The sequence below is a fragment of the Manacus vitellinus genome, unplaced genomic scaffold (assembly GCF_001715985.3).
Source record: "Manacus vitellinus isolate BGI_N305 unplaced genomic scaffold, ASM171598v3 scaffold_10_pilon, whole genome shotgun sequence".
Lineage (NCBI taxonomy): Eukaryota > Metazoa > Chordata > Aves > Passeriformes > Pipridae > Manacus > Manacus vitellinus.
Genome location: NW_021938838.1, coordinates 8,015,728 through 8,042,765, shown reverse-complemented (window position 1 = coordinate 8,042,765; position 27,038 = coordinate 8,015,728). Strand labels below are relative to the sequence as shown.

Sequence of the window (27,038 nt, the reverse complement as noted above, 5' to 3'; positions counted from 1 at the left end):
GTCCCGGGACGCGAAGGACAAGAATCGGCTCTTTGAACCCCCGCTGCTCCGGAGCCGCTTCGGGGACTCTCCGTTTGCGTAGACGCAAAGGAAAAACCTCTCTATAAACAGGATTGTTCAACGGGCTCCTTGTGCCTGGCATAGGCTAAGTCGGGCTGCCGCCAACACAAGGATCACACGACCTACACCGGGGGTCTGAACCCTGGGAAGTCCTGGCATGGCTTTTGGGGTAGCCTTAGTATGACTCTTGGGGTAGTGTCACCCAGAGAGAGGGATGTGCCCACAACCGAGCAACCCTGTTCTTGGCTGTGTTTTGGGCAGCAGGGCTGGGTTTTAGGGTGCCAGCTGTGCCGGTGGCACGGGGCAAAGCCTCGCTGGCAGAGGAAGTCAGTGACTCTTGAAAAAGCTGCTTTTTCTTTGGTTTGCTGGGGCAGTGACTCAGAGCATCGCGCAGGATGTGAGGAGGTTAATTATAACCCAGCCCACAAACAGGGTTGGGAAGAAGGGGCTGTGCTCCCTGGACAGGGGGTGCAACAGCTGGGCCGGGGCGCAGGAGCTGCCGGGTGCATCCCATGGGTGCCCAGGGTGACACGTGGCCTCCAGGCACAGCCTCTCATGGGGCCCTCATTTCCCAATAATGCTGATTTGGCCCCAGATCGTGCCAGACTTGCTTGCCTCTTCACCCCACTCCAGCACAGGACATGCTGGGGACAGCCTGTCTCCCACAACTGGGGATATTGGTGGTCTTGATGTCTCCCTGGTGAGCTTGTAGGTGGCTTGTTTAAATTTGGGGCCCCACTTGGGCGGGGGCTCCCTTCTGCTCCAGCCGCTTGGGAAAATGGGGTGACTCAGCAGGGTCTGGGGGCTCTCACACCCGTGGGAATCTGAGGCACGGGGTGGGGGGGGGATGTGGCTTGTCCCGCTGCACCTGGGTGGGAGCAAGAGCCCTGGAGCAGGACCCGCCTGCAGCCCTTCCTTCCCTGGCAATTAGGCTCTTCCCAAACGTCCGGAGGATGTTTGTTTGCGGCTCCCAGCCAACTCGGGGCAATTGGAGAGGCAGGAGTTGAGCCCCACGGAGTGGCCTGGGGTGGCCATGGCAGTCCCCCCACTTCCCACAGCTGGCACAGGCACAGACCCCTGTGGTGGGGGTCCCAGCCACGCCAGGGGCTGTATCCCCGCCTTGGCTCCATCCTGCCTAGTGGGATTCTGGGGTGTTCGGAGCCATTGGAGGGGGGGGCACAGCCCACAGGTGGGGGGACCAGGCACCCCTAGGCTGGGTGACAGTCCTGGCCATGCTGATCTGTGGTTCAGTGGTGCTTGGGCAGAAGCAATGGGTGAGGGTGGGCCCCCCTCCCTGCAGCTGCAGTGCCCCCTGAACTGGGGGTCCTGATGTGAGGACACAGCCCCACCCTTGCCCAGCCAGGATGCTGGGGGGGTCCCTGGGGGTCCTGGATGCTGCAGGGTCCGGTGCCCAGCCGGGTGCCAGTGGGTGTGTGGGCTGCAGGCAGCTGCCTCCTGCGGTCAGGTGCTTTTTATAAAACGAAGGGAAATAAAATAGAGGAGGGAAAAAAAACTCTGTAAAAAAAAAAAAGCAAAGCCACCACTGTCTCCAAGAGCAATAACTGCTGCTTCCTCCCCGGGTGGAGGGGGATGGGATGGAGGCACAGGGCCAGCTCCTGCCTGCCCAGGGTGCCCATCTCCCCATGACTGAGCCCCCCACAGTCCCACTGAGGTGGCTGACACCGTGGGGGGCTCCCCAGGGGTGCAGAGGCCCCCCCTGGGTGAGGAGAGCAGGGTTTGGACACTGCTTGGCACTGCCATATGGCAGACACCTTCATGCCCCTGTGGGGAGTATTATGGGGCATCTGGGAATGTCCTTGTGTGATGGGAATGTGGGTCCTGATATGTGCCCGGGTGTCCCAGTGCTGAACCCATGGCTCTGGGGGTCCCAAGGGCTGCAACCATGGCATGGGGGAGTGTCCCCTAGCACTGGGATGGCACCTGTCACCCAAGCCACTACATTCCCTGTCCCATAGCACAAGCTCCTGGCTGGTGCTGGGATTTCCCAGGCTGGCAGCTGTGGTACCCACTGGCACCCAGCCCGGAGCCTGGGGCATCTCCTGCGGCATCCCTGGGGAGCAGGGCTGGGAGCTGGTGGGATTGGGATTAACTTTCCACAAAAACAGGATACGGTGGGTGAACCGGTGGGGCTGTTCCCTCTTCCCGGAAGGAGAAGACAGAGTTGGGGCTGGGAATATACTGGTGGCTGGCTCTGCCAGCCCAGGAGCTCGCTGCTTTGGGACTGATGGGATTTTGGGATGGGGAAAGGCTCAGTGGCTGGGATTCATCACCCTGCCTCTGGTTTGCAGCCAGCGGGTGGGTGAAGTGTGTGGGGTCCTTGGTGCAAAGTGACACTCCGGAGACCCTGTCAGGCTCCCTGGGCACCCCAGTTGGGGCAGGTTAACTGGGAGGCAGCTTGGCAGAGCTGCTCGGCTCTGGCAGCTGGTAACGGACTCATGTCAATGAGCAGGGCAGGGAATTAAAGAGCTCTTCTAATTAATCGCAAGTGGCAGCAGGTCCCCACAGAGCAGCGGCTGCGCCAGTGCACACCGGTGATGGTGAAAGGCTGTGTGTGGGGCTCTGCCAGCACTGGGGTGGGTCTGGGGAGCCCCCTTCCCCATCCACTCTAGAATGGATCGATCCTGGAAGCTGGGTGGGTGCAGGATGGCACCTGGTTTGCAGGGAAGGGGCTACAACAAACCCCAATCCTCTGGCACAGCTGCCCTTCCCAGTGCGATGGGAAAGACTCTGGCACCGATTCTTCCTGGCTGCCCCCATCTTGTTGATGGATCCCCGGGGTTCCCAATGACCCCCTTCCCCTCCCAGGGGGAAATTAAAGGCTGGCATGGATGAACCCTGGCACATCTCAGCCAGCTCCCCGGCTCTGTGATTGATCCTCCTCCCAGCTCATTTATATCATTAATATTTGATGTGCTGCCAGCGCTGCTGGTGAACTCCATGGGAGCTGATCTGGATGCTCCTGGGGTCACGAGGGGGAATTTGGGGCATCAATCCAGGATAACTGGTTTGGGATATAAGGCATATTCTCGATGCAGGCCCCAGTGAGACCCCGAGGTGTTGTGGGTTAGGGTGCTGCTTGCACAGGGAGGGGAATGGTGGGTGCCACGGCACTGCACCCACCCACCCAGCACTCCTCGTGGGGACGGTGGGTGCAGGAGGGCAGGTTTGTTCTCCCCACCACACTCTCCCCACATGCCAAACTGGTTTTTCTCCCTGTACCGGCACTTTCCCACTGTCAGCACTGCGGGGAACCGGTTCCCTCTGACTGCAGGACAGAGCACCCACGCACCGCTGGCACGGCACGCCCCGGTGCAGCTCTGAGAGTGCCAAGCTAGGCACCGTGGGTGCTCCCAAACCAGGCTGTGCCATGCTGGCACAGTAACCACCTGTTTTCCCCTCTCTTTTTCATTCTTGATCCCTAGTTGAAGCTGGCCACCCTGCCAGGAGCTGTCATGGCGATGCCTTGAGCTGGGGTGGAGGGTGAACTGCTCGTGGGTGCTGGTGGCACCAAAAAAGTGGGTCAGCATATGTGTGCTCCCCTGGTGCTCAGCAATGCCTGTGGATCTCCCCACGGAGCCCACAATCCCTGTTCTCTGTGGGACCCCCAGCAATGCCAGCAGGGCTCTGTGGTGCCCTCTGTGCTGCCAGCACCTGTGATGTGTCCATGGCTGGGCTGGGGGCTCACGGTGGGGCTGGTTCACCCAAAAGGTGGACACTAGGGTGGGTGGGTGCTGGGATGGGGGCACCAGTGGCCAAGCGGGGCCTGACTGGCTCCCACGGAAGCTGGAGCAGCGTCTCGCCCCCGTGCCGGGAAGGCTCCTCTCGGCCCCGTTGGCGCGGGAAGGGGAATATTTGCTCCATGAGATCATGGTGTGCCGAAACACAGCCAGCAACCCTCAGCAGCCTGCAGGAGGTGACGCGTCCTGGGGTCACCGTGGGGAGGTGGCTGGTGGGTGATGGTCGTGGTGCCCCCCCACCCTGGGCTTCCTGTGCCCCCCAACCCTACTTGTGGTCTGGCTGCACCTCCTGGCACTGGGGACAGATGGAGACCCCATTGCAGGAACAGGGACCAGTTTTAGCCCCACTAGGTGCTGCGTGGGACGTGCCCTGGGTGCATTCCTGGGTGCTCCCTCCCACTGCCCCTGCACCCTCTGAGGATGCCCTGGGGTGCTGGGCAGCTCACAGGGGGCTGCACCATGTTCCCCCCAGTGGTGCTGTTCCCCACCTCAGGATGTGTTGTCCCACTGAAACCTCGTAAACACAGGAAGGGCCGTGCCGGGCTGTGGCGCTGAGCACGTCCCTGGCGCCCAGCCGGCCTCCCCTCACCCCTCCAGCCTCACAGACCAGGGACTGTCCTCTGGGCCCTCCCCAAGTGAGGTGCCAAGGGGAGCAGGTCCTTGCCCTGGCTGCTCAGAGTCGGTCCCCAGCACTAGTTCCCTGTGACTGTCCCCTCCCTGGGCTGTTTCAGAGGGATTTCCCTACCCAGAGTGGGGTTCATCTGCTGCTGGGTGGGAGCGCAGGGATGTGTCCCTGTGGTTTGTGGGACAGGGGATTGAGGGATGCCCTGGGACTGCCTGGAGCAGGGGCACAGTGACATAGCTCAGCCCCCCATGACTCTCCCCCTCTCCAGCCAGGCACTCATTTGGTGGGTGCCCATCACCGTGGCCTTGTGCTTGCCCTGTGGATGCTCCCAGCTCATGCTGGTGCATGTGCTGGTGTCTGTCACTGTTCATACAGTGACAGGAACGCTCTGTCCCAGCCGGGGTGGCAGCTGCCCCACCATGTCCCCTCTGTGCTATCCCTGTCCCCATCCCTGTTCCTGTCGCTGGCGGCAGCTCCGCAGGGCGCTGGCTCTACCCAGCTCCTCCGACGGTTTCATTCCTCCAAACAAGCTGTAATTTAGGTCTAAAAATAAGTGAGGGGGAAGGTGCTGAGCTGGTGGCACACCCAGAGTGGGGCTGGGTGCAGGTGAAGGGCTGTGCCAGCCCTGGGGGGGGGGGTGTCATGGATGTGGGTCCCAGCCTGGCCGCAGGGGTCCCTTTAAAGTGTGGTTTTGTGGGAATGATGTGGAAACGCAGCAGGTTTTGGTCATGGATTTAGTCCCCACGTATTTGGGACTTTTGGTGTCCCCCCTCTCTGTGGCTACCCATGTGGGTCACCGGGAGTGACCCAGCCTGTGTCCCTCTTTTCCCATCAGCATCCCTGGGGGGAACTTGACCCCCTGTCCTACCTGGAATTACCCCAGAATCACCTGCTATTTTGGGCTGACTCTCTTTTGGGGATCCCCAGGGCAGGGGGGTGCAGCAGGGGGGTGCAGCAGGGAACCCTCCCCACATTGCATCCCTATCCCTAACCCTATCCCTCTGCCCCCAGCCTGCATTTTCCGCTTCAATGTCTTCTCCCTGGTGTACCTGCTCTTTCTGCTGATCCTACCCTGGTTCTCAGGACCCAAACGGGGCTCTGCCACAGGTAAGTGGCTCATCATGGGGTGCAAGGAGTGAGCAGGATGGGGTGGGCAGCAGGGGGCCTGTCAGCCCCCCTCCAGCGGGCACCTGCCCTCCTGCCCTGTGGTTTCTCTGCATGGAGCCTCACTCCGTTAATTATAACCCAGTGTGGCTATTAATAGCCCTCCTGAAATGGCCAGTTTGGAGCCTTATTAACCTAAAAACCTCAGGGCTGGGCAGTGCCTGCCAGGTGGGCACACCATGAGCAGCCCCTCTGCCCGGGGGACGTGTCACGGTGGGTGCAGGTGGGCACTGGGTGCCCGTATCCCCACCGTGCCAGGCTCTAACACCTGCCCCCAGCGCCTGGCACGGCCACAGCTAAAAGCTTTGCCCTCTGAATATTTCATGGGCTCGCACGGCCCTGGATCCCGGTGCTGCCGAAAGCCTTCGCCTGGATTTACAGGAAAAAACAGGCGGGAGGGAAAGCTGTTGGCCCGGGGCCGCCCCCGGCCGGCTCACAGCTGTAGTGGGCTCACTGCCTGCCCACGGTCAGGAAAATGGGCACATGGCCCAGGGAGCCGGGTGGGATGGGGGCATGACTGCAGCTGGTGGAAGGTCTGACAGGACTCAGAGTGTGGGGGACCCTCTGGAGCCCCCTAATAGGACCTTTCACCAGGAAAGGGGATGCTGACTGCATCTGAATGTGGTCCCTGTACAGCGGGGCCAGGGAAGTGCCCGGTGCCAGCTGGGTGCTGCAGGGACAGAGGAGGGAGGGTGGCCCTGGGCTTTGGCTCCCTGCACCACCCCATGCCTCAGTTTCCCCAGTAATGCTCTCAGAGTGCTCTTGGGCTGTGTTGGGTACATGGTGAGGTGGTCAAAGCCCTGGTGGGACCCTGTCCCTGGGGCAGACCCCTGGCATCTCTGGGCACAGTGCACTCTTACCAGCTCTTCCCGAGGGTGCTGGGTCTCCACTGGGGATACTGGTGTCCCTGGGGCTGCCTCAGGCCATGTGTGACGGGTTGCCCATGTCTTGCAGGTCATGCTGGATGCATCCTCAAATGTCTGCTGGCAACCAGCAGCCTCTTCATCCTTGCCCACTTGGTTTTCCAGATAGGCCTGTACACAATTCCTGCTTGGAATTGGCTGCGGGAGCCCAACTGTGAGTACGGGGATGCCTGTGCCCACCCTCAGCCACCCATACCTCTGCTCCCCGTGGTGCTCTGGGGCTGAACCCTCGAGCTGGTGACATGTGGGACCCCATCCTGCTGGGTGCTCAGGGGCTGATGAGACTCTGCAGGGTCCCATACGTGTGCCCAGCTCTGGGCACATCCTGTGCCATTCCAAGGGACCTGCTGAGTGCCCACTGCACTGGGCACAGACCCTGACCTGCACCCCCATGGATGTGAGGTGTTCTCCCCATGGGGTGGGTGCTCTGGGTGGGCTTGGAGCCTGCCCACGCAGGGTCTCAGTGCCCCTCCCTTCTTCCCTGCAGGCAGCTCCTGGGAGGTCCTTTTTGAGCACATTGGGGTTACAAGGTAAGGGTACCCCGGTGGTGGGCACCTGAGGGTTGGCAATGGGGGGGTGCCACCTCTGAGCCCTCCCCTGCTCCACTCTCCCCCCCCAGGCTGTATTCGAGCGACATTCCCAACGTGGTGCGTCTTGTGGCACCTGATGTTGGCATCCTGCTGATCTCAATCATCTCCTTGTGCCTGTGCCGCCTCATGCCCAAGACCTACCCTGCCTCCTACAGCCAGAGACTGGAGTTCCTGGGCTTCCCTGAGCTGGTGAGAGTCAACCCCGGTGCCACTGGGACATCCCAATGGCTTCCACCAGCCTCCCCGTGGCTGATCCCTGGTCCCTGTCTCCTCCCTGGGGCACAGCAGCTGGTCCCTGACTCTTCCCCTGGGCACAGCCTGGGACACGGGGGCTTGGCATGGGGGCATCCCTGGTGGCTGGGGACCCAGTTTGGGGCAGGTTTGGCCACGGTGAAGGCTCAGCCATCATGGCACCTTGTATGGGCTGGGATGACTCAGCTGTGGAGGAGTGCCCGTGTTTGCTCCAGTGTTGCCGTAGGGATTGCACCAAACAGCTGTGACTGTGGGATGGGCAGTTATGGGGTGCTGGCACCCAGCTTGAGCTCGCTAGTGCAGGGCTGGGTGCTGTGCTGTGCCAGCCCTGCCTGGCAATGCCAGCAGGTCACAGGGATGCTGTGCTCGTGGCACCCAGGCGCTCAAGGTCACACAGATGAACACAACCCCAATGGCCCCCCCTCAGCGCAGTGAACACCCTTGGGTGCTCTGCCCCATTTTGGGGTGCTCTTGCTGCTCCAGGCTATGGTGCCTGGCTCTGGCCGTGCAAGCTGTAACCGGAGCATGGATGCCTTTGCTGTGAGGCTCTGGCCAGCACGGGAGGCAGGCTGGAAAAAAGCTCAGTGCTGGGAACCTGGGTCCCAGTGCCAAGAAAAACAGTCGCCCTTTGGAGGCGCTTTCCAGGCGGCTGATGAGATAAACACGGCCAGGTGCTGGGCACTGTGCCTGCCCTCCCGGCCACCCCTCCCCTGCCTTCCCTCTAGTGGGGAAACTGAGGAACATCCTAGGATCAGGTCCTGGAGCTCACACCACCCTTGCCTTGCAGAGGGAAGTGAATACGAGTCGGCACAGATGCGCGGCTCACGCAGCCCGGCCGCTGGGCAAACGGCTGTTGCGTAAGGCTCACTGGCTGCTCTGGGAGGCCGGGAAGGTACTGGCCAACCTGCTGCTGGCCTTGGCAGGTGGGTGCAGGATGGGGGGGGGCATGTGGTGAGGTGGGGGTCCTCCATGGATGTGCTGCTGGGGGGGATATGCAGTCCAAGGGGGGGATGTGTGTGCAAGGGGGAGAAGATGCTCTGTCCAGAGGGGAGAGCTTGGTCCAGGGGAGGGATACTTGGTCCGAAGTGGGGACACTCAGTGCAAGAGGGTTGTGATACTCGGTCTTAGGGGGAGGGATGCTTGGTCCATGGGGGAAGGATATTCAGTCCAAGGGGGAAAGCTCGGTCCATGGACAGAGGGATGCTTGCTCTGAGGGAGAGATACGTGGTCCAAGGAGGGAGGATGCACAGTCCAAGTGGGAAAGATTTACAATCCAAGAGGGAAAGCTCAGTCCAGGAGGGAGGAGATGCTTGGTCCAGGGTGAGTGGATGCTTGATCCAAGGTGGGAGGATGCTTGGTCCAAGGGGAGATGCTCAGCCCAGTGGGATGCTGCTTGGTCCAGGGGGATGCTGGGCTGTGCACTGACTGCCCATGGGGCACTGCTCCCCAGGGATCACCCTGCCCTCCGCCTCCTCCAGCATCTACTACCTGTTCTTCTTGGGGCTATGCCTGTGGTGGGCCTGTCACCTCCCCACCAGCCGCCAGGCCTTCAACATCCTCTACGTCCTTGTCGGGGTCTACAGCTCCAGCCACCTCCTCTGCCTCTATGTCTACCAGACACCCTTTGTCCAGAGCATCTTCCCGCCTTCCACCATCTGGGCGCGGTGAGTCCATGGGGAGGGAGCTGTGCCATGAGTCCCTGTGCCACCCTGGTTGAGCCATGTGCTATGCCAGTGCCGAGACAGGACCCTGGCTCATGGTGGGGGGTAAGGCCGCCTTCTCTGTCCCCACAGACTGTTTGGCTTCAAGGACATCATCCTTTACCACAACTGCTCCCAGACCAACACCCTGGAGCTCAACACCAGCCACCCCTGGCCTGTCTACGCCAACCCCGGCATCCTGCTCCTGCTCTGCTACGCTGCGGCCACCGTGGTGAAGCTGCGCCGGCGGTACTCCTCGGTGAGCTGGACCCCGTACCCGTGATGCTGATAATGCCCAGCATGTCCTGCTGTGACTGCCCCAGCCCTGACACTGGAGGGGAGTTGGGGGGCAGTGGGGTGCCTGCATGTGGGGTGCCTTGGCAGGGGGATGGCAATGGGGTGCCCTGAGCTGGCACCTACTCCTTGCAGAGAGCCATGTCGTTGCCAGAGCTGCCGGCCAGGGTGCAGATGGAGCTGGGGAACTGGCCCAGGGACACTGGCAGCATGGCTGAGGACACTGACAGCGTGGCTGAGGACACTGGTGGCATTGCTGAGCTCACTGGTGGCACGGCTGAGGACACGGGTGGTGTTGCTGGGGACACCAGCGGCATGGCTGAGGTCACCGAGGTGGGTCTGGGGGGCTGTACCCCTCCAGCAATGCCCAAGCTGGCAGGGACTGGGTGTGTGGTGCTCTGGAGGTGCAGGGTGGGCTCTGAGCTCTCTCTGCCCCCCAGCCCATGTTGCCCTCTGGCTCTGAGGGGCCGAACGTTGACACTGAGAACTGCACAGTCCACGTCATGAACTCCCAACAATGTAAGCCTGACCCCACAACCTCCCCCTCCCCAGACCCTGCTTGCAGCCAGGGGTCCTTCATGGTCCCTTTCCCCATGCCAGGCACGAAGCGTACAGTGGAGTGGCTGCCCCTGCGCATCCTGACCTTTTTCATCATGAGACAGAGCTACATCTGTGCCCTCATCTCCATGCTGGTAACGGACTGGGAGGGGATACGGACATGGGGAGGGGACATGGACATGGAAGGCACCTCCTGGGCTGAGCCTGCATCCTTCCTGCCCGCAGGTGTGGAGCATCACCTACCACAGCTGGCTGACCTTTGTGCTGCTGCTGTGGTCATGCCTCATCTGGACGGTGCGGGACCGCCGGAACTTTGCCATGCTCTGCTCGCCCTTCATTCTCCTCTACGGCATTGCTCTGTGCAGCCTGAACTACGTGTGGTCCATGGACCTGGTCCATGAGCTGCCCACCTATGCTGGCTTCATGAGTCTTCATCAGCTGGGGCTGATGCACCACAGACATCCCTTCTTTGTCCTGGGGGCTAAGGTAAGCACGGTGCTGTCCCCAGTCCCTGTCCCTGCCAGTGCCCAGCTGTCGCTGCTCACCGCCTGTCCCCACAGCTCCTGCTCATCCTCCCCTTCTGGCCACTGCTGCGGCAGTTCATTGAGGAGAAGGTGCTAAAGAGGCCCTTGACCACCAAGGTCCCGAAGATGTCCCTCTCAGAGTCAGGTGAGGCCTCCTGGTGTCACCCCACGGAGGGCCGCCATGCCAGGCTGGGCAGCCACAGGTATGGGGGGGACAGAGGTGCCCCCCGCCCGGCTCCTGCAGTCCCCTCCATGTCCTGCAGAAGTCAACCATGCACGGAACATGCTGCAGACGCTGGGGTCTGTGCTGCTGAATTTCTTTGCCAAGTTCTGGATCTGTGTCTGTGGCGGCATGTTCATTGTAGTGAGCTTCATCGGCCGCCTTGTCGTCTACAAGATTGTCTACATGCTCCTCTTCCTCCTCTGCCTCATCCTCTTCCAGGTAGGGGGACTGGGGACCCCTGGGGGCCCATGGCCAGCCCCAGGGTGGCCCCACTGATGTCCCTGTCCCTGCAGGTGTACTACAGCCTGTGGCGCAAGGTGCTGAAGGGCTTCTGGTGGCTGGTGGTGGCATACACCATGCTGGTGCTCATCGCCAGCTACACCTATCAGTTTGAGGACTTCCCCATGTACTGGAGGAACCTGACAGGCCTCACTGATAACCAGTGAGTGTCCCTGACCACCATGGGATCCCTGCTGGCACCAGCCCTGTGGTGGCACCAGGGCATGGCTAAGGGATGGGTTGCACATGGGGAAACTGAGGCATGGAGCAGGCTGAGGTTGAACCCTGACACTGGGGGCTTGATGCCTGTGCAGGGTGGGATGGATGAAGCCCCGTGTTGACCCTCCCTTCCTCATCCAGGCTGAAGGACATGGGCTTGGAGCAGTTCAGTGTCTCCGAGCTCTTCTACAACATCCTCATCCTGGGCTTCTTCCTCCTGGCCTGCATCCTCCAGCTCCATTACTTCCACGGGCCCTTCATGTACATCACCGACCTGCAGCATGCTCACAAGCCCAGTGTGTCAATCTTCTCCATCCCTGGGTAGGACCCTCTGCTGGGTGACACCCCTGCACCCCAAGCCCTCTGTCTCTGCTCTGAGCCCTCCTTCCTGCAGGCTGACGAAGGCACGGGCTGCGGCTGATTCCGAGGGTGCCAGGACCAGCATCTCCAGGGAGTCACTGGGTACAGGGCAGGGGTGGGGGACAGGGTGGGAAGGGGTGTTCTCCAAGACAGGAAGAAGCTGGGAGGGTAGGGAGATGGATTTAGGATGACATCCAAGTGTGGGAGTGTACAGAGATGGATTGAGGAATCCTCCAAGCCAGGAACAGGCTTGCAGGGTATGGGGACAGATTGGGGTGTCTTCTGAGACAGGAAGAGGCTAGGAGGAATGTGAGAATGGATTGGAGCATCCTCCAAGTCAGGAAGAAGCTAGGAGTATATGAGGATGGACTGGGATCTCCTTCAAGTCTGGGAGGGTATGAGGATGGACTGGGATGTCCTCTGAGCTAGGAAGGGGCTGGGAGGGTATGGAGGTGTCCTGCAAACCAGGATGGGGCAGGAGGGAAGCACAGATAGGTTGGGGCATCCTCCAAGCCAGAAAGGAGCTGGGAGGGTATGGGGATGGATTAGGGTGATCTGCAAGCCAGGATGGGAGTTGGGGGGTGCAGGGATTTATGGGGGTCTCCTCCAAGTCTGGAAGGATACAGGGATGTCCTCTGAGCCAGGAACTGGCTGGAGGATGCAGCATTGGAGTGTGTTCCAAGTATAGGAATTGTGGGAATGGATTGGGATGTTCTGCCAGCGAGGAAGGATAGAGGGATGGGTTGGGGTGTCCTCTGGGCTTGAGTGGCTGTGGGGGTGTCCACGAGGGTTCGTGTCCCCACAGCAACCAACAAATGGAAGCTGGTTCTGGAGCGCCTGGCCGTGCTGGGCCAGACCTTCTCGAACATGCTGACTCGCGTGGAGGTCTTTGTGAGGCGTCTGCTGGAGCTGCACATCCTCAAGCTGGTGGCTCTTTACACCGTCTGGGTGGCCCTGGAGGAGGTACCACTCAAGGTGCTGGGCTGGGGGGCTCGGCCTGGCACCCCAGGGTGCTGACATGGCCACTGCCCCAGGTCTCGGTGATGAACTTCCTGCTGGTGCTGCTGTGGACCCTCGCCATGCCCTACTGCCGCTTCCGCCGCATGGCCTCGTGCCTCTCCACCGTCTGGACCTGCGTCATCATCGTCTGCAAGATGCTCTACCAGCTTGAGATCGTTGAGCCCCGCGAGTACTCCAGCAACTGCACTCAGGTGCCCCGGGTGCTGGTTCTTGGGGTGCTTGTGGCAGCACAAGGAGGTTTCCTTGCTGGAGGTGGGGTCTGATACCCGGGGTGCTCCCATTTGCAGCCCCTGCTCAATGCCACCAACCTGAGTCGGGAGGAGATGAGCAACTCCACACTGTACCGTGGCCCCGTGGATCCTGCCAACTGGTTTGGTGTCCGGAAGGGGTTCCCCCACCTCGGATATGTCAAGGTGGGCACGAGGACATTGTGGGGACTGCCTGGGGGGGGATGCCTGGTGTGATGCCATGGTCTTGAGCATCCCTTCCGTGGGGACCACCTGGGGGGATTCTTGGTGGCACACTGTGGCCCTGAGCATTCCCTCTGGGAGGACCACCTAAGGGGATGACTGCCTTCATGTCACAGTCCCAAACATCCCCTTTTAGGAGGACCGGCTGGGGGGGGGATGCCTGGTGTCACGCCATGGTCCTGAACATTCCCTCTTCCCCCAGAACCACCTCCAGGTGCTGCTGCTGCTGGTGTTCGAGGCAGTGGTGTACCGGCGCCAGCAGTACCACCGTGTGCAGCACCATGAGACGATTCCCATCACTGAGACCATCTTCCCGGAGCCAAATGAGAACAAGGACACGGACACGAACACGGGCAGGGACACGGACACAGGCGGGGACACAGATAGGGACACGGACATGGGCAGGGACATGGACAGGGACACTGACATGGGCAGGGACACTGACATGGGCAGGGACACGAACATGGGCAGGGACATGGACAGGGACATGGACAGGGACATGGACATGGACACAGACAGGGACACGGGCAGGGACACGGACAGGGAGAAGGACACAGGCAGGAACACCAACACGGACAAGAAATTAGACCGCGACCGGAACCTCGTCTCATGTGCCAAATACTTAGTCAACTACTTCTACTACAAGTTTGGCTTGGAGGTGGGAGCAGGGCACTGTGGGGGGGTCCCACTGCTCACTGCACCCCGGTGCTGAGCCTCTGCACCCCCTTGCCCCCCAGATCTGCTTCCTGATGATGGTGACCGTAATCGGGCAGCGGATGAACTTCCTGGTGATCCTGCACGGCTGTTGGCTTGTGGTCATGATGACACTGCGGCGCCGGGCAGCCATCGCCCGCCTCTGGCCCAAGTACTGCCTCTTCCTCGTCATCTTCTTCCTCTACCAGTACCTGCTGTGCGTGGGCATGCCACCCGCCCTCTGCAGGGGTAAGGGGCACAGGGGGCCTTTCTGGGGCTCAGGGAGGTGTGGTCCATGTGTGGGGAGCCTGTGAAGGGGTTGGAGGAGGTGGCTGGCATGGGTGTTCCTGCTGCCCCTCAGACTATCCATGGCGATGGAATGTCCCCATGAACTCGGCGCTCATCAAGTGGCTCTACCTGCCTGACTTCGTCATGCCCCCCAAAGCCACCAATCTCATCAGTGAGTATCCCCCCAGCCTTTGGGAATCTTCTGCGTGTGGATTGCCCTGTCACCCTACTCCAGTCCTGGCAGCCCCCTGCCTGCAGGGTGCCCTGTCCCCCTACACCAGCCGTTGGCACCCCAGTGCCCCTGGAGCACCCCCAGCCACTATAGGGGTCCCATCCTGCTTCCAGGAGGTGGAAGAACAGGCAGTAAGGGTGTGAGGACCTTGAAGAGTCTGCCCCCCTTGGAGGTGGGGCTTAAACAGTACCCACCCCCATTTGGGAGGAGCTATGGGAGATGGGAGATCTATGGGAGCTATGGGAGATCCGTGTCCCTTTTGGGGAGGAGTGTGTTGGAGCCACACGCTCTTTTGGAGAGAAGGAGGGGCCTGGAGAGCTCCACACCCCTATGTGAGGAGTTGGATTCAAGCCACACCTCAGAGGGGGCAGAGCCTGGGGAAAACCACACCGGCATGGGGAAGACAATGAACCCCAAGTCCTGGGGAGGAGTGGCCTGGGGTGCCCCATTCCTTGAGGAGGAGCTTGGTGGGTGCCAGCATTCTGGGGAGCCCCCCAGCCTGAGCCGTGTGCCCACAGACGACTTCTTGCTGCTGCTGTGCGCGGCGCAGCAGTGGCGCGTGTTCGAGGCCGAGCGCTCTAAGGCTTGGCAGGATGCAGCAGGCGACAACGAGGAGCGGTTCGACCACGAGAAGGACCCCTACAACCCCCAGGAGAACTTTCTCCTCTGCCGGTGGGTGCCTGCGGCACAGCACCCCAACCCGGGGTGGCAACCCTTGTGGGCTGGAAATGAGAACTCACCCTGGGATGGGACCCCTTGGGGTATAGACAGGATAGGACCTCCCCTGGGATGGGACCTTTTGGGGTATGGACAAGATGGGACCCTTCCGGGATGGGATGCTCCCCTGGGATGAGACCCTTTGGGGTATGGACAGAATGAGGCTGCCACCAGGATGGGACCTCCACCCTGAAATGGGGCTCCTTAGGGTATGGACAGGATGGATGGGACCGTCAGGCAGTAGGAGCTGCTGGGCTGGGATCTCCTAGGATGAGACTGGGACCCCCTTGGGGCAGGGAAGCCCTTGCCCCAGTGCTGGGACACGACCACCCCATGGCTGAAGCATGGAGGGGACAGAGCCTGTGCTCTGAGTGCCCCATCCCGCAGGTGCTACCTGGACATGGTGAAGGTGGTGATCTTTCGCCATCTCTTCTGGTTCGTGCTGGTGGTGATCTTCATCACCGGGTCCAACCGCATCAGCCTCTTTGGCCTCGGCTACCTGCTGGCCTGCTTCTACCTCCTCCTCTTTGGCACGGCCATGCTGTGCAAGCCGACCCGACCCCGCCTGGTGGTCTGGGACTGCCTCATCCTCTACAACATCACAGTCATCATCTCCAAAAACATGCTGTCGGTGAGTCGTTGCCTCTGCTGTGGGCTCCTTGGAGTCACCTGGGGTGTCCCCTGGGGAGGGGACAGGTGGTGACAAACCCCACGTGGGCCCTCTCTCCCTGCAGCTCCTCTCCTGCGTCTTTGTGCATCAGATGCAGAACAACTTCTGCTGGGTGATCCAGCTCTTCAGCCTCGTCTGCACCGTCACGGGCTACTATGACCGTGAGCTGCTGGTCTGGGGGGGTCTAGTGGCCTTGGGGGTGTGGGTTTGGGCTGCTGCCTGACCTGCCTGCACCTCTACCTGTCAGCCAAGGAGATGGGCAAGGACCTTGACTGCTCACTGCCCGTGGAGGAGGCAGGAATCATCTTGGATAGCATCTGCTTCTTCTTCCTACTGGTCCAGCGGCGTATTTTCCTCAGCAGCTACTACGTGCACATCCTGTGGGACCTCAGGGCCTCTACCCTGCAGCCTTCCAGGTGGTGCTGGGGTCCTGGAGGGTCCCTGTAGGTGCCAAAGTACCCCTCTGACCCTCCCACCGTCCCTGTCCCCACAGGGGTGTTGTGCTGTTCCAGGCCAGCATCGCAAAGAACCTGCACGCCCACCGAAGAGCCGAGAGGAAGTCGCTGGCCCAGCTGAAGCGGCAGTGAGTGGCTTTTGGGGGGCACTGGGACCCCCTTCCCTGCAGCCACCAATGCTTTGGGGCACCTCTGTGTATGTGGGGGTGCCTCTGGGGGGAGTTTGGACAGCAGGCTCCACAGCATCCTCTGCCTCCAGGATGGAGCGGATCCGAGCCAAGCAGGACAAGTACCGGCAGGAGCAGCTGTCCCGTAGCATCACTGAGGAACAGGATGAGGCTGGGACAGGTGAGAGCCAGGGGGTCCCTCCTGTGTCCCCAACCCCTCTCTGGGCACACAGGGGGACTGTGACCCATCGCTGACACCCATCCTGGTGGAGCCTCATGGAGCATTGTGGTGACCCTCTCCCTGTCCCTCGGCTTCCCCCCCACACCTGGGGTGGGTGCATCGAGCGTGGCTGTTCTCAGCCCTCCATCTGCCATCCCACAGCACCCCGTGCCCCGGCGGACCCGTTCTGGCAGAGGGAGCGGTGGTGGCGGCCAGGGTTAGACCACGCCGGAGGTACTGCCCTGGCACGGGGCCATAACGGGGCCATAACCTCGGTGAGGTCCCCCTGCCGGGACCACTAACACCCGTGGGGAGCGGTGGTGGCAGTGCTTTGGGCAAGGTGACACCCTGCATGTCCCCTGTCCCCGTGTGTGTACCCCTAACCACGACTCCTCTGCTCCCCATTACTAACAGGGTGTTGGACTGGGGGTGCCAGGCTGGGTTTGGAGTCACCTCCAAATGCTGGTGACGGAGGGGTCCCGCCTTGGGGATGTGGCAGTTGAGTTGGTTATATCCCCACTTGGGGTCCCCCCCAGGGGTGTCCTCAGCTCAGTGCTGGGCAGGGAGCCCTGCAACATGGCCACAGGGCCAGCCTGGGTGTGACACCCCTGCCATAGCATGGCCACGCCGTGACACCCCATGCAACCCCGGCAGTGCTGCATTCTGGGGAATACTACCTCTTTGAGTCGGACAGCGAGGAGGAGGAGGAGGAGGTGCCAGAGGAGTTGCAGTCGGGGAGGCAGGGCCCCTTCCAGGTGGGCAAGGCTGGGGGGCTGTGGTGGGGTTGGGGATGCTGGCCATGCCCACAGGGTGCTGATGGCCCCTGTCCCCCCTCCAGCTCATCCACCAGGCCATGACAACCAACACCAAGACAGTGCTCCGGCAGCAGGAACGGCGAGAGCAACCCCGTGCTGAGAGTGCTGCAGGTGGGTCTGACACCCCAAAAGAGGGCTGGAGGGGCCAGAGCCCTGCCTGGTGCCCGCTGTTTGTCCTGGCAGTGGGGCTCCCAGTGTGTGTGTGGACTCTCTGATGGCTACCATGGGGTTGAGCACAAGCTGTGCAGTTTCTTTGGTGCCCACACTGTTTTTTGAGGTGGATGTAGGGGAACAAGAGGTGGGATGATGAATGGGAGAGGCCCAAAAATTATGTCTATCTTCTGTTAAGTCACTGCTACCCCTTCCCTGGGGGTCTGACCCTTGCAGGAGACCGTGGAAGGAGAGAGGCAGAGTTGGAAGCTGAAGAGCCTGAGCATGAGGAGGAAGTGACTGTGACAGGTTCTGGTCTGTCTGCAGGTGGGCAGCAGGACTGCAGAGCAGGGGCATGCTGGGTGGTCTGAGTGGACACCGAGTGATGCTCCACCCCTCTTTTTGCCCTGGCAGAGCAGAGCAATGTGTTGCATCGGGCACTGAACATGCTGCGGTTCCTGTGGCTGCTGTGCCAGGCCGTGGTGGACGGGCTGACGCAGTGGATGGAGGACTGCACCCGGGAATACCTGGACATGTTCAATATCCTATATGTGGAGAGATATAGGATTGCTGTGCGGCTGGCCTCTGTGAGCACAGGGGGGACACCAGGGCACGGGGCGGGGAGGTGGCAGCCTTGCGGTGGCACTAACCCCCTGCCCACTGCAGGGACAGAAGATGAACGAGGAGATCCTGGATGAAATGTACATGGAGCAGCCACTGGAGCAGATGCCAGAGCAGACGCCGGAGCAGACGCCAGAGCAGCCGCCTGAGGGGCCCCCAGAGGGGCCCCCAGAGGAGCTGAGCCCACACAGGTCTTTGACTACAGACTCCCAAAACGGCGCTGCTGCCAGGCAGGCGCAGAGAGACTCCCCAAGGGAGCAGTTGGCAGTGCCGCAGACAGCGGGGCTCGCACCCCCTGAGGGCAGCCAGGAGCAGGTGATGTCTGAGGGGTCCCAAGAGGATGTGGCTGGGTCTCGGCAGCGCCTGTCCGTGCTCCTGAACCGCAGGAGGACGGCCGGTGAGCTCCTCCTGATCAGGTACAGGGGATGTGGGGACAGTGGGGACAGTGGGGACGGGGCTGGCGGGCGGCAGGGATGGCTCAGCCTGTTTGCTGCACCCTGCAGGAAGCCAATCACTCCACCATTGAAGGAGGCAGAGCTTTTCTATCAGTCCCACAACCGGTTCCTGAAGCTGCTCCTGGCTGGGTACCACTGTGTGACCGCCCACTCTGAGCTGGTCTGCTACTTCATCATCATCCTCAACAACATAGTGTCCGCCTCCATCATCTCCCTCTTTCTGCCCATCCTCATCTTCCTCTGGGCCATGCTCTCCATCCCCCGGCCCACCAAGCGCTTCTGGATGACTGCCATCATCTTCACTGAGGTGGGCAGGGGGTGACCGGTGAGGGGATGGTGCCACCCGGCCCCCCACTGCCACCCACTGACCCCAGCATCCCCATAGGTGATGCTGCTGGTGAAATACCTCTTCCAGTTCGGGTTCTTCCCCTGGAACAGCTACACCATACTGCTGCGCAATGAGGGCAAGCCCTTCTTCCCACCACGCATCCTGGGCTTGGAGAAGAGCACCCGCTACCTCAAGTATGACCTCTTCCAGCTCCTGGCCCTCTTTTTCCATCGCTCCCTGCTGCAGGTGAGCTCTGAGGCATGGGCAACGTGTGGGTGGGCGTTTTGTGGGAGCTGGAGGTGGTCCTGGGAGCTCTGAAGAGAACCAGTGGGTGCTTGGTGTCTCTGTTGTGGTTTCCCACCATTGCTTTTTGGGAATTGATGCTGTGGGTGGGGGATGAGGTGCGTGGGGCTGGGGGACATCAGGACCCCCATCCCCCTGACCATGTCCTTCCACAGGGCTATGGGTTGTGGGACTATGATGAGGACTCCTTATCCAAGATGAAGATGGAGGCGAAGTGGGCAGAGGAAGAGGAGAAGTGGGAGGAAGCAGCGCCCCCATCGCTGATGGTGTCTGAGGAAGGGATGGAGGCTTCAGAAGAGCCAGGAGCACCAGACTCAAACATGAGATCGGAGTCGGAGGGTGATGCCATGGAGCAGGAAGAGGGGAGTGAGGCCATGGAGCTCCGCTGCAGGAAGAAGACGGCTCAGGGGAGGAATACACCAGAGAGAGGGAGCACCAGTTCCCTGCTCTCACAAGGGTGGCAAGGCTGGCACCGCCACAGTAGGGCCCTGCTGGACCCTAACTGTTCTGTGTGCTTAGCCTCACTTCCAGGGGTTGGGGAGAAGACGGGAGAGGCAGAAGAGAGCCATGCTCAGAGGAAGCTGAACGCATTTGGATTGTGGGTCAAGTGCTTCTTCCTCACCACGTGAGTGCCAGTGGCACTGGTTAGGGTGGGGGATGTGGGGTGCAGCCCCTGTCAACCATTCCCTGTGTCCCCTGTGTCCCCTGTCCCCTGCAGAGCACAGAGCATGTACCAGCCGGTGCGCAAATTCTTCAAGGACATTCTGCACACCGAGAACCGCGCGGCCACCGATGTCTACGCCTTCATGTTCCTGGTCGACGTGGTCGACTTCATCATCATCGTCTTTGGCTTCTGGGCCTTCGGGGTGAGCAAGGGGTCCTGCAGGGCACTGACCGGCAAGCCCCCACTGCAGGGTGAGGCCTGACCATATGCTGACCTCTCCTGATCTCAGAAACACACGGCGGCCACCGACATCACCTCCTCGCTGTCAGAAAACCAAGTGCCGCAGGCTTTCCTGGTCATGCTGCTCTTCCAGTTCACCACCATGATCATCGACCGCGCGCTCTACCTCCGCAAAACTGTGCTGGGCAAGCTCATATTCCAGGTCGTCCTGGTCTTTGGCATCCACGTCTGGATGTTCTTTATTGTGCCAGCGGTCACTGAAAGGTACTGAGAATCCCCTAAGGATGCCCTGCCATGGCACAGTGTAGTCCTTGGGTGGCACCTTTGTGTCCCTGAGCCCACACGGTGGCCCAGGCTGGCCGGACAGGTGGCTGAGGGGTGACATGTCCCTCCTGCAGGTTGTTCAACCTCAACATGGTGGCCCAGCTATGGTACTTCGTGAAGTGCATCTACTTTGCGCTGTCGGCCTACCAGATCCGCTGCGGTTACCCCACCCGCATCCTGGGCAACTTCCTTACCAAGAAATACAACTACCTCAACCTCTTCCTCTTCCAGGGGTACGGCACAGGGCTGCGTGGACGTCCAGGCACCCCAAGGGTGCCATACCACCTCCCCTCCCTGTGTCCCCCCCAGATTTCGCCTTGTGCCCTTCCTGGTGGAGCTGCGCGCTGTGATGGACTGGGTCTGGACGGACACCACGCTGTCTCTCTCCAACTGGATGTGTGTGGAGGACATCTATGCCAACATCTTCATCATCAAGTGCAGCCGTGAGACTGAGAAGGTACAGTCCCCCCTGTGCCAGGAAGGGCCCCCCACTAAGCCTCTTGTTCTTTGGGGTCCCCCTGCACCTTCTCAACACTGTGTGCTGTCTCCTGCCCATCCCAGAAATACCCCCAGCCCAAGGGGCAGAAGAAGAAGAAGGTTGTGAAGTATGGCATGGGGGGCCTCATCATCCTCTTCCTCGTGTGCATCATCTGGTTCCCCCTGCTCTTCATGTCGCTGGTGCGCTCCGTGGTGGGCATTGTCAACCACCCCATTGACGTCACTGTCACCCTCCAGCTGGGGGGGTATGAGGTGAGGATACGTAGGGGGTGTGCTGGGGGTCCCCTGATGAGACACTGGGGTCCCCTGCCCTGCTCATGGCCCCCTGTCCCCCCTAGCCACTGTTCACCATGAGCGCCCAGCAGCAATCCATTAAGCCCTTCACCCCCGATGACTACGAAGACCTCACCCGGCATTTCGACCATGACCCGGTAAATCCTCCCCCCATCCCAAAACCTGCCTGGGGGGCTGGCAGATGCCATGGTGGGGCTGAGCTGTGTCCCCCCCACGGCAGGTGGCTATGCAGTTCATCACCCTCTACGGCTACGAGGACATCGTGACCGTCCACATCGAGGGCAGCTCGGGCTCACTCTGGAGCGTCAGCCCCCCCAGCCGCGAGCAGATGCGGGCAGGAGCTGCTGAATAGCTCCTCCGACATCACCGTCCGCTTCTCCTGGTCCTTCCAGAGGTACTGCTGGCACGGCAAGGGGGGGTCCAGCCCTGCCTGCATCCCCCCTACACACGCTCAGTCTCTACTGTCCACAGGGATCTGGGCAAGGGGGGCACGGTGGAGACCGCCTTTGACAAGCACAGCACCGACCTGGTGCCCGGTGCACCCGAGCGCCTGCAGCTGGCCCAGCTGCTGGAGGGCACCCGGGATGCCCCCGTGTGAGTGTCCCCTGAGGAGGGGGGGAACCAGACCCCCATGCTTGGCAGGATGGTGTAACCCCCCTCCTCACCCCACTTTCTTGCAGCGAAGTGGCCAACCTATTCCCCAAATACGTCCGGGCGCCCAACGATGTTGACGCCGAACCTGTCGAGCAGCTCCTGCCAGGTAGGTCCCACCATGACCCCCCAAAAGAATCAGCACTGGGGCATACCAGCTGCTGTACAGTGCCCTGATGGTGCCATCCCCTTGAAGACAGGGAGGACATGAGTCCCAGTGTGCCCTCGCCCTAAAAAAATTCATCATTGGGTGCCCACCAGCAGTTGTGCTCTGCCCTGATAGTGCCACTCCCTGCAGACAGGGAGGGCATGGGTCCCACCAAGTCCCTCCACTGAAAAAATCATCACTGGGTGCCCACTAGTGGCCATGCTGTGCCCTGATGGTGCCAACTGCCCTGCAGATGGGGAGGACATGAGTCCCACTATTTCCCCCTCCCAATAAAAGTCAGCACTGGGGACACACCAGCAGCTGTGCTGGTCGCTGATGGTGCCACCTCCTTGAAGATGGGGAGGACATGAGTCCCACCATGTCCTCCCCCAAAAACTCATCCTTGAGAGCACAGCAGCCAGGCTGTGCCCTGATGGTGTCACCCCCCCAGATGGCCACGACAGCTACCTGGATGTGGAGGTGCAGCTGAAACGGGAGCGCAGGGGCCGAGGGAGCGACAACTTTGTGGAGTGGTGGGTGCTGCGGCTAAAAGACGCCCCCCCCGAGGATGGCAACATCCTGCCCATGATCATCTTCAACGACAAAGTCAGCCCCCCGAGCCTGGGCTTCCTGGCTGGCTATGGGTACGTGAAGGGGGCAGAGGGTGTTGGGGGGCTCCAACCACCGGGTGGGGCATGAAGGGAAGGGATGGTGGGATTCAGGGATACAGGATGTGTGTCCCCCTTGCAGGGTCATGGGGCTGTACGTGTCCATCGTGCTGGTGATCGGGAAGTTCGTGCGGGGGTTCTTCAGTGAGATCTCTCACTCCATCATGTTCGAGGAGCTGCCGTGTGTGGATCGGATCCTGAAGCTGTGCCAGGATATTTTCCTGGTGCGGGAGACGGGCGAGCTGGAGCTGGAGGAAGAGCTCTACGCCAAGCTCATCTTCCTCTACCGCTCGCCCGAGACCATGATCAAGTGGACACGGGAGAAGTAATAAGGGGAAGGGGCTCCAGCCCCCCCCCTCACAGGGGCATCACCGCCAATGCCTTAACCAGCCCCTCCAAAGCTGGGGCCGCATCCTGCCCCAGGAGGCGGTGGGATGTGGGGTTCTGGCCGCTCGCTTTGAGGGAGCATGTTTTTCTGGATGTTTTTCTTACGTTGTTTTGAAGCTGTTCCACCTGCACAGACCACGTTGTGCCTTCCCAGGGAGGGGGATAGCAGGTGGTCCCCCCACCCCCTGGGTGCCCCTGGCTGCCAGGGGGGGATGGGGAAGTCAGGAGCCAGCCTGTACCCTCTCCCTTGTTGTCCCCAACCCTGTTCCAGAACCAGGTTGAACTCAAAAGCAATAGCCCCCCCATCTCCAGGATGGGGGTCCTGAGTTATGGCCCCTCCAGGGGGGAGGGGTTCTGGCAACCCCAGTTGGACTTTAGACACTTGTTGACTTCGAGTTTGTTTTTGTTTTTTATTAATTCAAATGGTTTATTTATATAGATATTGAATAAAACAAACTTGAGGCCTCCCTGGCTGACAGGTAGCTGGGGCAGGGAGGGTGGGGGGACCAGGGACATGCTACCCTGGGGTTACCAGCACTCCTGGCCCCCAGTAAATGGGGGGGTGGGGGCTCTCCCTGCCCTTGGCTGGAGCAGAAATGGGTGCCAGGGGTCCCCACCAAGCTCTGGCACCTGCCCCAGAGGTGCCACTGAGGGACGGGAGTCTGTGTCCCCCACTGTTCCCAACCCCTTCAGCTCTTGCTGCGCTCCTGGTTCTCCTGTGTCTGCTGCTCCATCTCTGCACTGCAAGGGATGGACACACTGGATGGATGGACATGGCATTGGGGGCTGAGCTAGTGGGGAGGGGACTCCCACCCCCCTTACCTGTGGATCCTGCGCTGGGCCTCAGCACGCATGTACGGTGGCAGTGTGGTGAGGGGGCCCTGCAAGAGACGAGTGGTGAGGCTGGAGATCCCCATCCCCATGGAGAACCACCCCACTGCACCTCAAAAGCCTCACCAGCTCCTTGAAGGTGAGGCGGCAACTGTAGCACAGTAGTGGAATATAGGCAGCTTTGCTCTCAGCCCTGTGGGAACAGCGACAAGGACAGGGACACTCATTGGTGCCACTGGGGTGGCCTCGGAGGGGGTATGGAATGCTGGAATCCCCCCTGCCCACATGCTCACCCCTGCTGGCAGCACCCATTCCCCACTGGCTCCAGCTCCTCCCAGATCAGTGTGGGCTCCAGGGCCAACTCCTCCTCTGCAAGAGCCAGAGGGCAGGGGGGCAATTGTGGGGTGCACAGCTGCTCCCCAAATCCTCTGAGCCCCCCATGCCCAACCCACTCACCTCCCTCAATGTCCAGGCCACAGAGGCAGAGGAGGCAGCGCTGGGACTCGCTGCTGGCCTTGGCTGGGTCTGGGCTCAGCTTCTCCCCTGTCCTGCAGCCAACACAGGGTGAGTGCACCCCAATCCCCCACTCACTCCCCCCACCCCACTGTACCTCCACATGGAGGTCCCTGTACCGGTAAACAGTGCTGATGGTGGAGGGGAAATCCTCCTGCAGCCCCAGGAGGAAGCGCTCGATCAGGTGGTGGATGCTGGGCTTCTCCCGGCGCTGTGGGGGCAAGTGGAGAGGGTAGGGGCAAGACTGGGAGGTTTGTCCCCACCATGGAGACACAGCTTGGGATCCCCAACACGGGCCACCCCTACCTTGGTGAAGAGGGGTGGCACAATGACGGTGGGGATGTTGAAGAAGTGGTTGTAGAAGGCGATCTCCTTGGCCGTGTAGTCCCGCATGGGCCGCACCACCATCACATCGCCGTGACGCTTGTCCGTGAAGCCCTGTGGGTGTGTGGCTGCCAGGGGACTGTGCCACCACCAAGCCTTGGATACCCTCCATGGAATCATGTCACCCCTCGGGTGCAGGTGACTGTCCCCAGCTCACCGTGTCGACGGCAAGGAAGGCACCACGGCCCAGCGACAGGTTGGTGAGGAGCTTGATGGCCACGCGGGTGCAGGTCTCGCCCGTCATCACCTTGGAGTAGCCCCTGCTCCGGGCCATCTGCAGGATGAGGTGGGTCCTGGGGATGAGGTGACACCGGTTCAGAGCCGCCATGCCACGCTGGTGCTGGAGCCGGGCAGGATCAGCCCCTCACCGCAGCATCTGCAGCAGCTCCTCCCGTGCTGTTGCTGTCTCCACGGCCTCGAAGATCCGAAGCAGCTCCTGGGTTTGGGCAGTGTCAGGTAGGCGGGGAGTGTATGGGGGTCCCACTGGCATGTCCTGGGTGCTATGGCCAGGCAGAGAGGTGGCACTGTCCCCCTCCCCCTCCTGTCGCTTCTGCTGGATAAAGCTGTCCACAGCCTCCTTGTAGGAGGGGCCAGATGGGCCGGACTTGCTGGACTGCTCTGGCCCCGGCTGTAAGATGGATGGGGGCAGCTCCAGTGCCTGTGGGGCAGAAATAGATACAGGGGGAAGTTGGGGTGTCCAGCTGTGTCCCCTCACCTCAGCGCCTGTCCCCATGTCACCTCAATACCTCCTCCAGGTGGATCACGTGGTAGGGGAAGCCAGTGGCCCGCAGCAGGGTCTCCATGTGGGCCAGGGTCTGCTCCCGCTGCTCTGGGCTCTGCCTGCGCACAGCTCCCTCTGGAAGGCAGGTGGGCAGTGCCAGGGCCACTGTCACGGTGAGGAGGGGGCACCCACCACACCCATGGGGCCAGGAGGACAACCCAGGGTGCCACAGCCTTGCTGGGCTGGGTGGCAGCACCCTGGGTCTGGCATGGTGCAGTGGGATCCTATGCTGGGAGCAGGTAGTGGAGCAGGGAGGGGGGAGTGGGGCTGGGAATGGGGCAGGGAGCAGGCACTGGGGCTGGGAGCAGGCAGTGGGGCCGGAAATAGGGTAAGGAGCAGGCAGTGAGGCAGGGAACAGACACAGGGGAAGGGAAGGGGAAGCAGAGCTGAGAGCAGGTAGCAGGACAGGGAATGGGCAGTTGGACACTGAGCATGCAGCAGGGCCAGGAATGGGCTGGGAACAGGTCTGGGAATGGGCAGTTGGACACGGAGCAGGTAGTAGGGCTCATCCTTACCCTCAACGTAGACAAGGCCGGGGATGAAGCGGAGCCTCTTGGCCGCCTCCCGGCTGAGCCCCTGTCAGAGGCACAGGGTGAGCAGGGTGGGTGAGCTTGGCCCCCCCCACTGACCCCTCCCGAGCCCCCCTCTCACCTCCTGCACCTGCCGGACCATGGCACTGGAGGCTGAGCCCCCCGACAGCGCCAGCAGCACCTGCGAGAACAGCAAGGACAGTCACCGGCCCTGGTGCCACCACTGGGTCCCCCCTCTGCATTCCCCCACCCCTGGTACCTTCTCTCCCGGGAAGATGACACGGTTCTTGCCCAGCATTGCACGGAATTTGTGCACGAAGTACTCACGGAAGCAGCCGCTGTGGGAACCCCTGAGTTTGTTCCACTGCCCCCAGGCCCCATGTCCCTGAGCCCCAACGTCCTCAAGTCCCCCACTCCCAGCCTTTTTCCTGAGACCAATGTCTCAGAGATCCCATGTCCACAAGTCCCAACATCCCAGACACCAAACGTCCCTGAGACTTGATGCCTCAGAGACCCCATGTCCCCAAGCCCCCACTTCCCTGAGACCCAATGTCCCAGAAACAAAGGTCCATGAGACACAACATCTCCAGGCTCCCATGTTCCCAAGACCCAATGTCTCCAATTTCCCACATCCTCAAGACTCAATGTCCCCAAGGCTTAATGTCCCCAAACCCCAAAGTCCCCAAGCCCTGATGTCCCAATATCCCCAAGTCCCGGTGTCCCCAAGCCCAAACATCCCGAACACCCAATACCCCCCAGCCTGATGTCCCCCATCCCACTGTCCCCGTCCGATCCCTCACCGGCAGAAGGGGTCCCCGACGCGGATGATGAGGGCGGCCGTGCCCTGCCCGCACTTCATGCAGGTTCGGGGGTGGCTGTGGGGACACGACCAGTCACCGGGGACACCGGGACTCGACCCCCCCCGGGGGCGGTACCGAGCGGGGGGGCGGCGGTCCCAGTCCCAGGGCAGCACGAGGGGCTACCGGGCATTA

The 27,038-nt window shown here is 61.3% G+C and overlaps 2 protein-coding genes across 6 annotated transcripts in view; one reads left to right on the top strand and one right to left on the bottom strand.

Moving 5' to 3' along the window:
* The window catches only part of PIEZO1 (piezo type mechanosensitive ion channel component 1), a 25,396-nt gene extending 1,937 nt beyond the window's left edge, over positions 1-23,459 (top strand). The window contains 50 exon segments of the mRNA XM_029965526.1: positions 5,371-5,550; positions 6,562-6,684; positions 7,018-7,060; positions 7,150-7,309; positions 8,160-8,295; positions 8,823-9,036; positions 9,166-9,331; positions 9,502-9,699; positions 9,807-9,885; positions 9,967-10,058; positions 10,150-10,410; positions 10,485-10,593; positions 10,712-10,890; positions 10,965-11,113; positions 11,311-11,490; positions 11,564-11,631; positions 12,335-12,492; positions 12,564-12,740; positions 12,837-12,962; positions 13,222-13,446; positions 13,507-13,677; positions 13,757-13,961; positions 14,074-14,172; positions 14,751-14,904; positions 15,337-15,580; positions 15,684-15,780; positions 15,867-16,035; positions 16,113-16,202; positions 16,334-16,422; positions 16,624-16,695; positions 17,116-17,216; positions 17,300-17,387; positions 17,664-17,753; positions 17,841-18,013; positions 18,093-18,463; positions 18,551-18,809; positions 18,888-19,076; positions 19,289-19,758; positions 19,852-19,999; positions 20,087-20,301; positions 20,436-20,594; positions 20,671-20,818; positions 20,923-21,111; positions 21,198-21,290; positions 21,374-21,487; positions 21,489-21,547; positions 21,625-21,747; positions 21,834-21,913; positions 22,404-22,596; positions 22,703-23,459. Coding sequence (XP_029821386.1) covers positions 5,371-5,550; positions 6,562-6,684; positions 7,018-7,060; positions 7,150-7,309; positions 8,160-8,295; positions 8,823-9,036; positions 9,166-9,331; positions 9,502-9,699; positions 9,807-9,885; positions 9,967-10,058; positions 10,150-10,410; positions 10,485-10,593; positions 10,712-10,890; positions 10,965-11,113; positions 11,311-11,490; positions 11,564-11,631; positions 12,335-12,492; positions 12,564-12,740; positions 12,837-12,962; positions 13,222-13,446; positions 13,507-13,677; positions 13,757-13,961; positions 14,074-14,172; positions 14,751-14,904; positions 15,337-15,580; positions 15,684-15,780; positions 15,867-16,035; positions 16,113-16,202; positions 16,334-16,422; positions 16,624-16,695; positions 17,116-17,216; positions 17,300-17,387; positions 17,664-17,753; positions 17,841-18,013; positions 18,093-18,463; positions 18,551-18,809; positions 18,888-19,076; positions 19,289-19,758; positions 19,852-19,999; positions 20,087-20,301; positions 20,436-20,594; positions 20,671-20,818; positions 20,923-21,111; positions 21,198-21,290; positions 21,374-21,487; positions 21,489-21,547; positions 21,625-21,747; positions 21,834-21,913; positions 22,404-22,596; positions 22,703-22,949 — 7,922 coding nt within the window. The 3' untranslated portion in view covers positions 22,950-23,459.
* On the bottom strand, positions 23,414-26,919 carry CTU2 (cytosolic thiouridylase subunit 2). Of its 5 annotated transcripts, XM_029965061.1 has the most exons (14): positions 26,847-26,919; positions 26,306-26,384; positions 26,168-26,227; positions 26,032-26,092; positions 25,482-25,591; positions 25,104-25,393; positions 24,893-25,028; positions 24,658-24,789; positions 24,471-24,562; positions 24,295-24,386; positions 24,132-24,207; positions 23,965-24,031; positions 23,830-23,888; positions 23,620-23,748 (listed from the first exon to the last, which is right to left on the bottom strand). In XM_029965061.1, the coding sequence occupies exons 1-14, from the start codon at positions 26,903-26,905 to the stop codon at positions 23,697-23,699; spliced, it is 1,365 nt and encodes a 454-aa protein (XP_029820921.1). In that variant the 5' UTR covers positions 26,906-26,919; the 3' UTR covers positions 23,620-23,696. The 5 variants fall into 5 exon arrangements, with proteins under 5 accessions (XP_029820905.1, XP_029820920.1, XP_029820912.1 ...); XM_029965060.1 differs by lacking the exons at positions 24,132-24,207; positions 26,847-26,919 and having other exon boundaries at positions 23,415-23,748; positions 26,306-26,690; XM_029965052.1 differs by lacking the exons at positions 24,132-24,207; positions 26,847-26,919 and having other exon boundaries at positions 23,415-23,748; positions 26,032-26,084; positions 26,306-26,690.
* Between the last annotated feature and the right edge of the window lie 119 nt (positions 26,920-27,038).

Bases quoted from the DNA above. Each gene is read 5' to 3' on its own strand.
- CTU2 (XM_029965045.1), bottom strand. From the start codon at position 26,565: ATGGGGTCTCTGAGGCATCAAGTCTCAGGGACGTTTGGTGTCTGGGAT. The intron at 25,592-26,031 runs GTAAGGATGAGC...CCTGCCTTCCAG, and splicing joins CGGCCTTGTCTACGTTGAGG to AGGGAGCTGTGCGCAGGCAG. The intron at 23,889-23,964 runs GTGAGGCTTTTG...CGTCTCTTGCAG, and splicing joins GCCTCACCTTCAAGGAGCTG to GGCCCCCTCACCACACTGCC.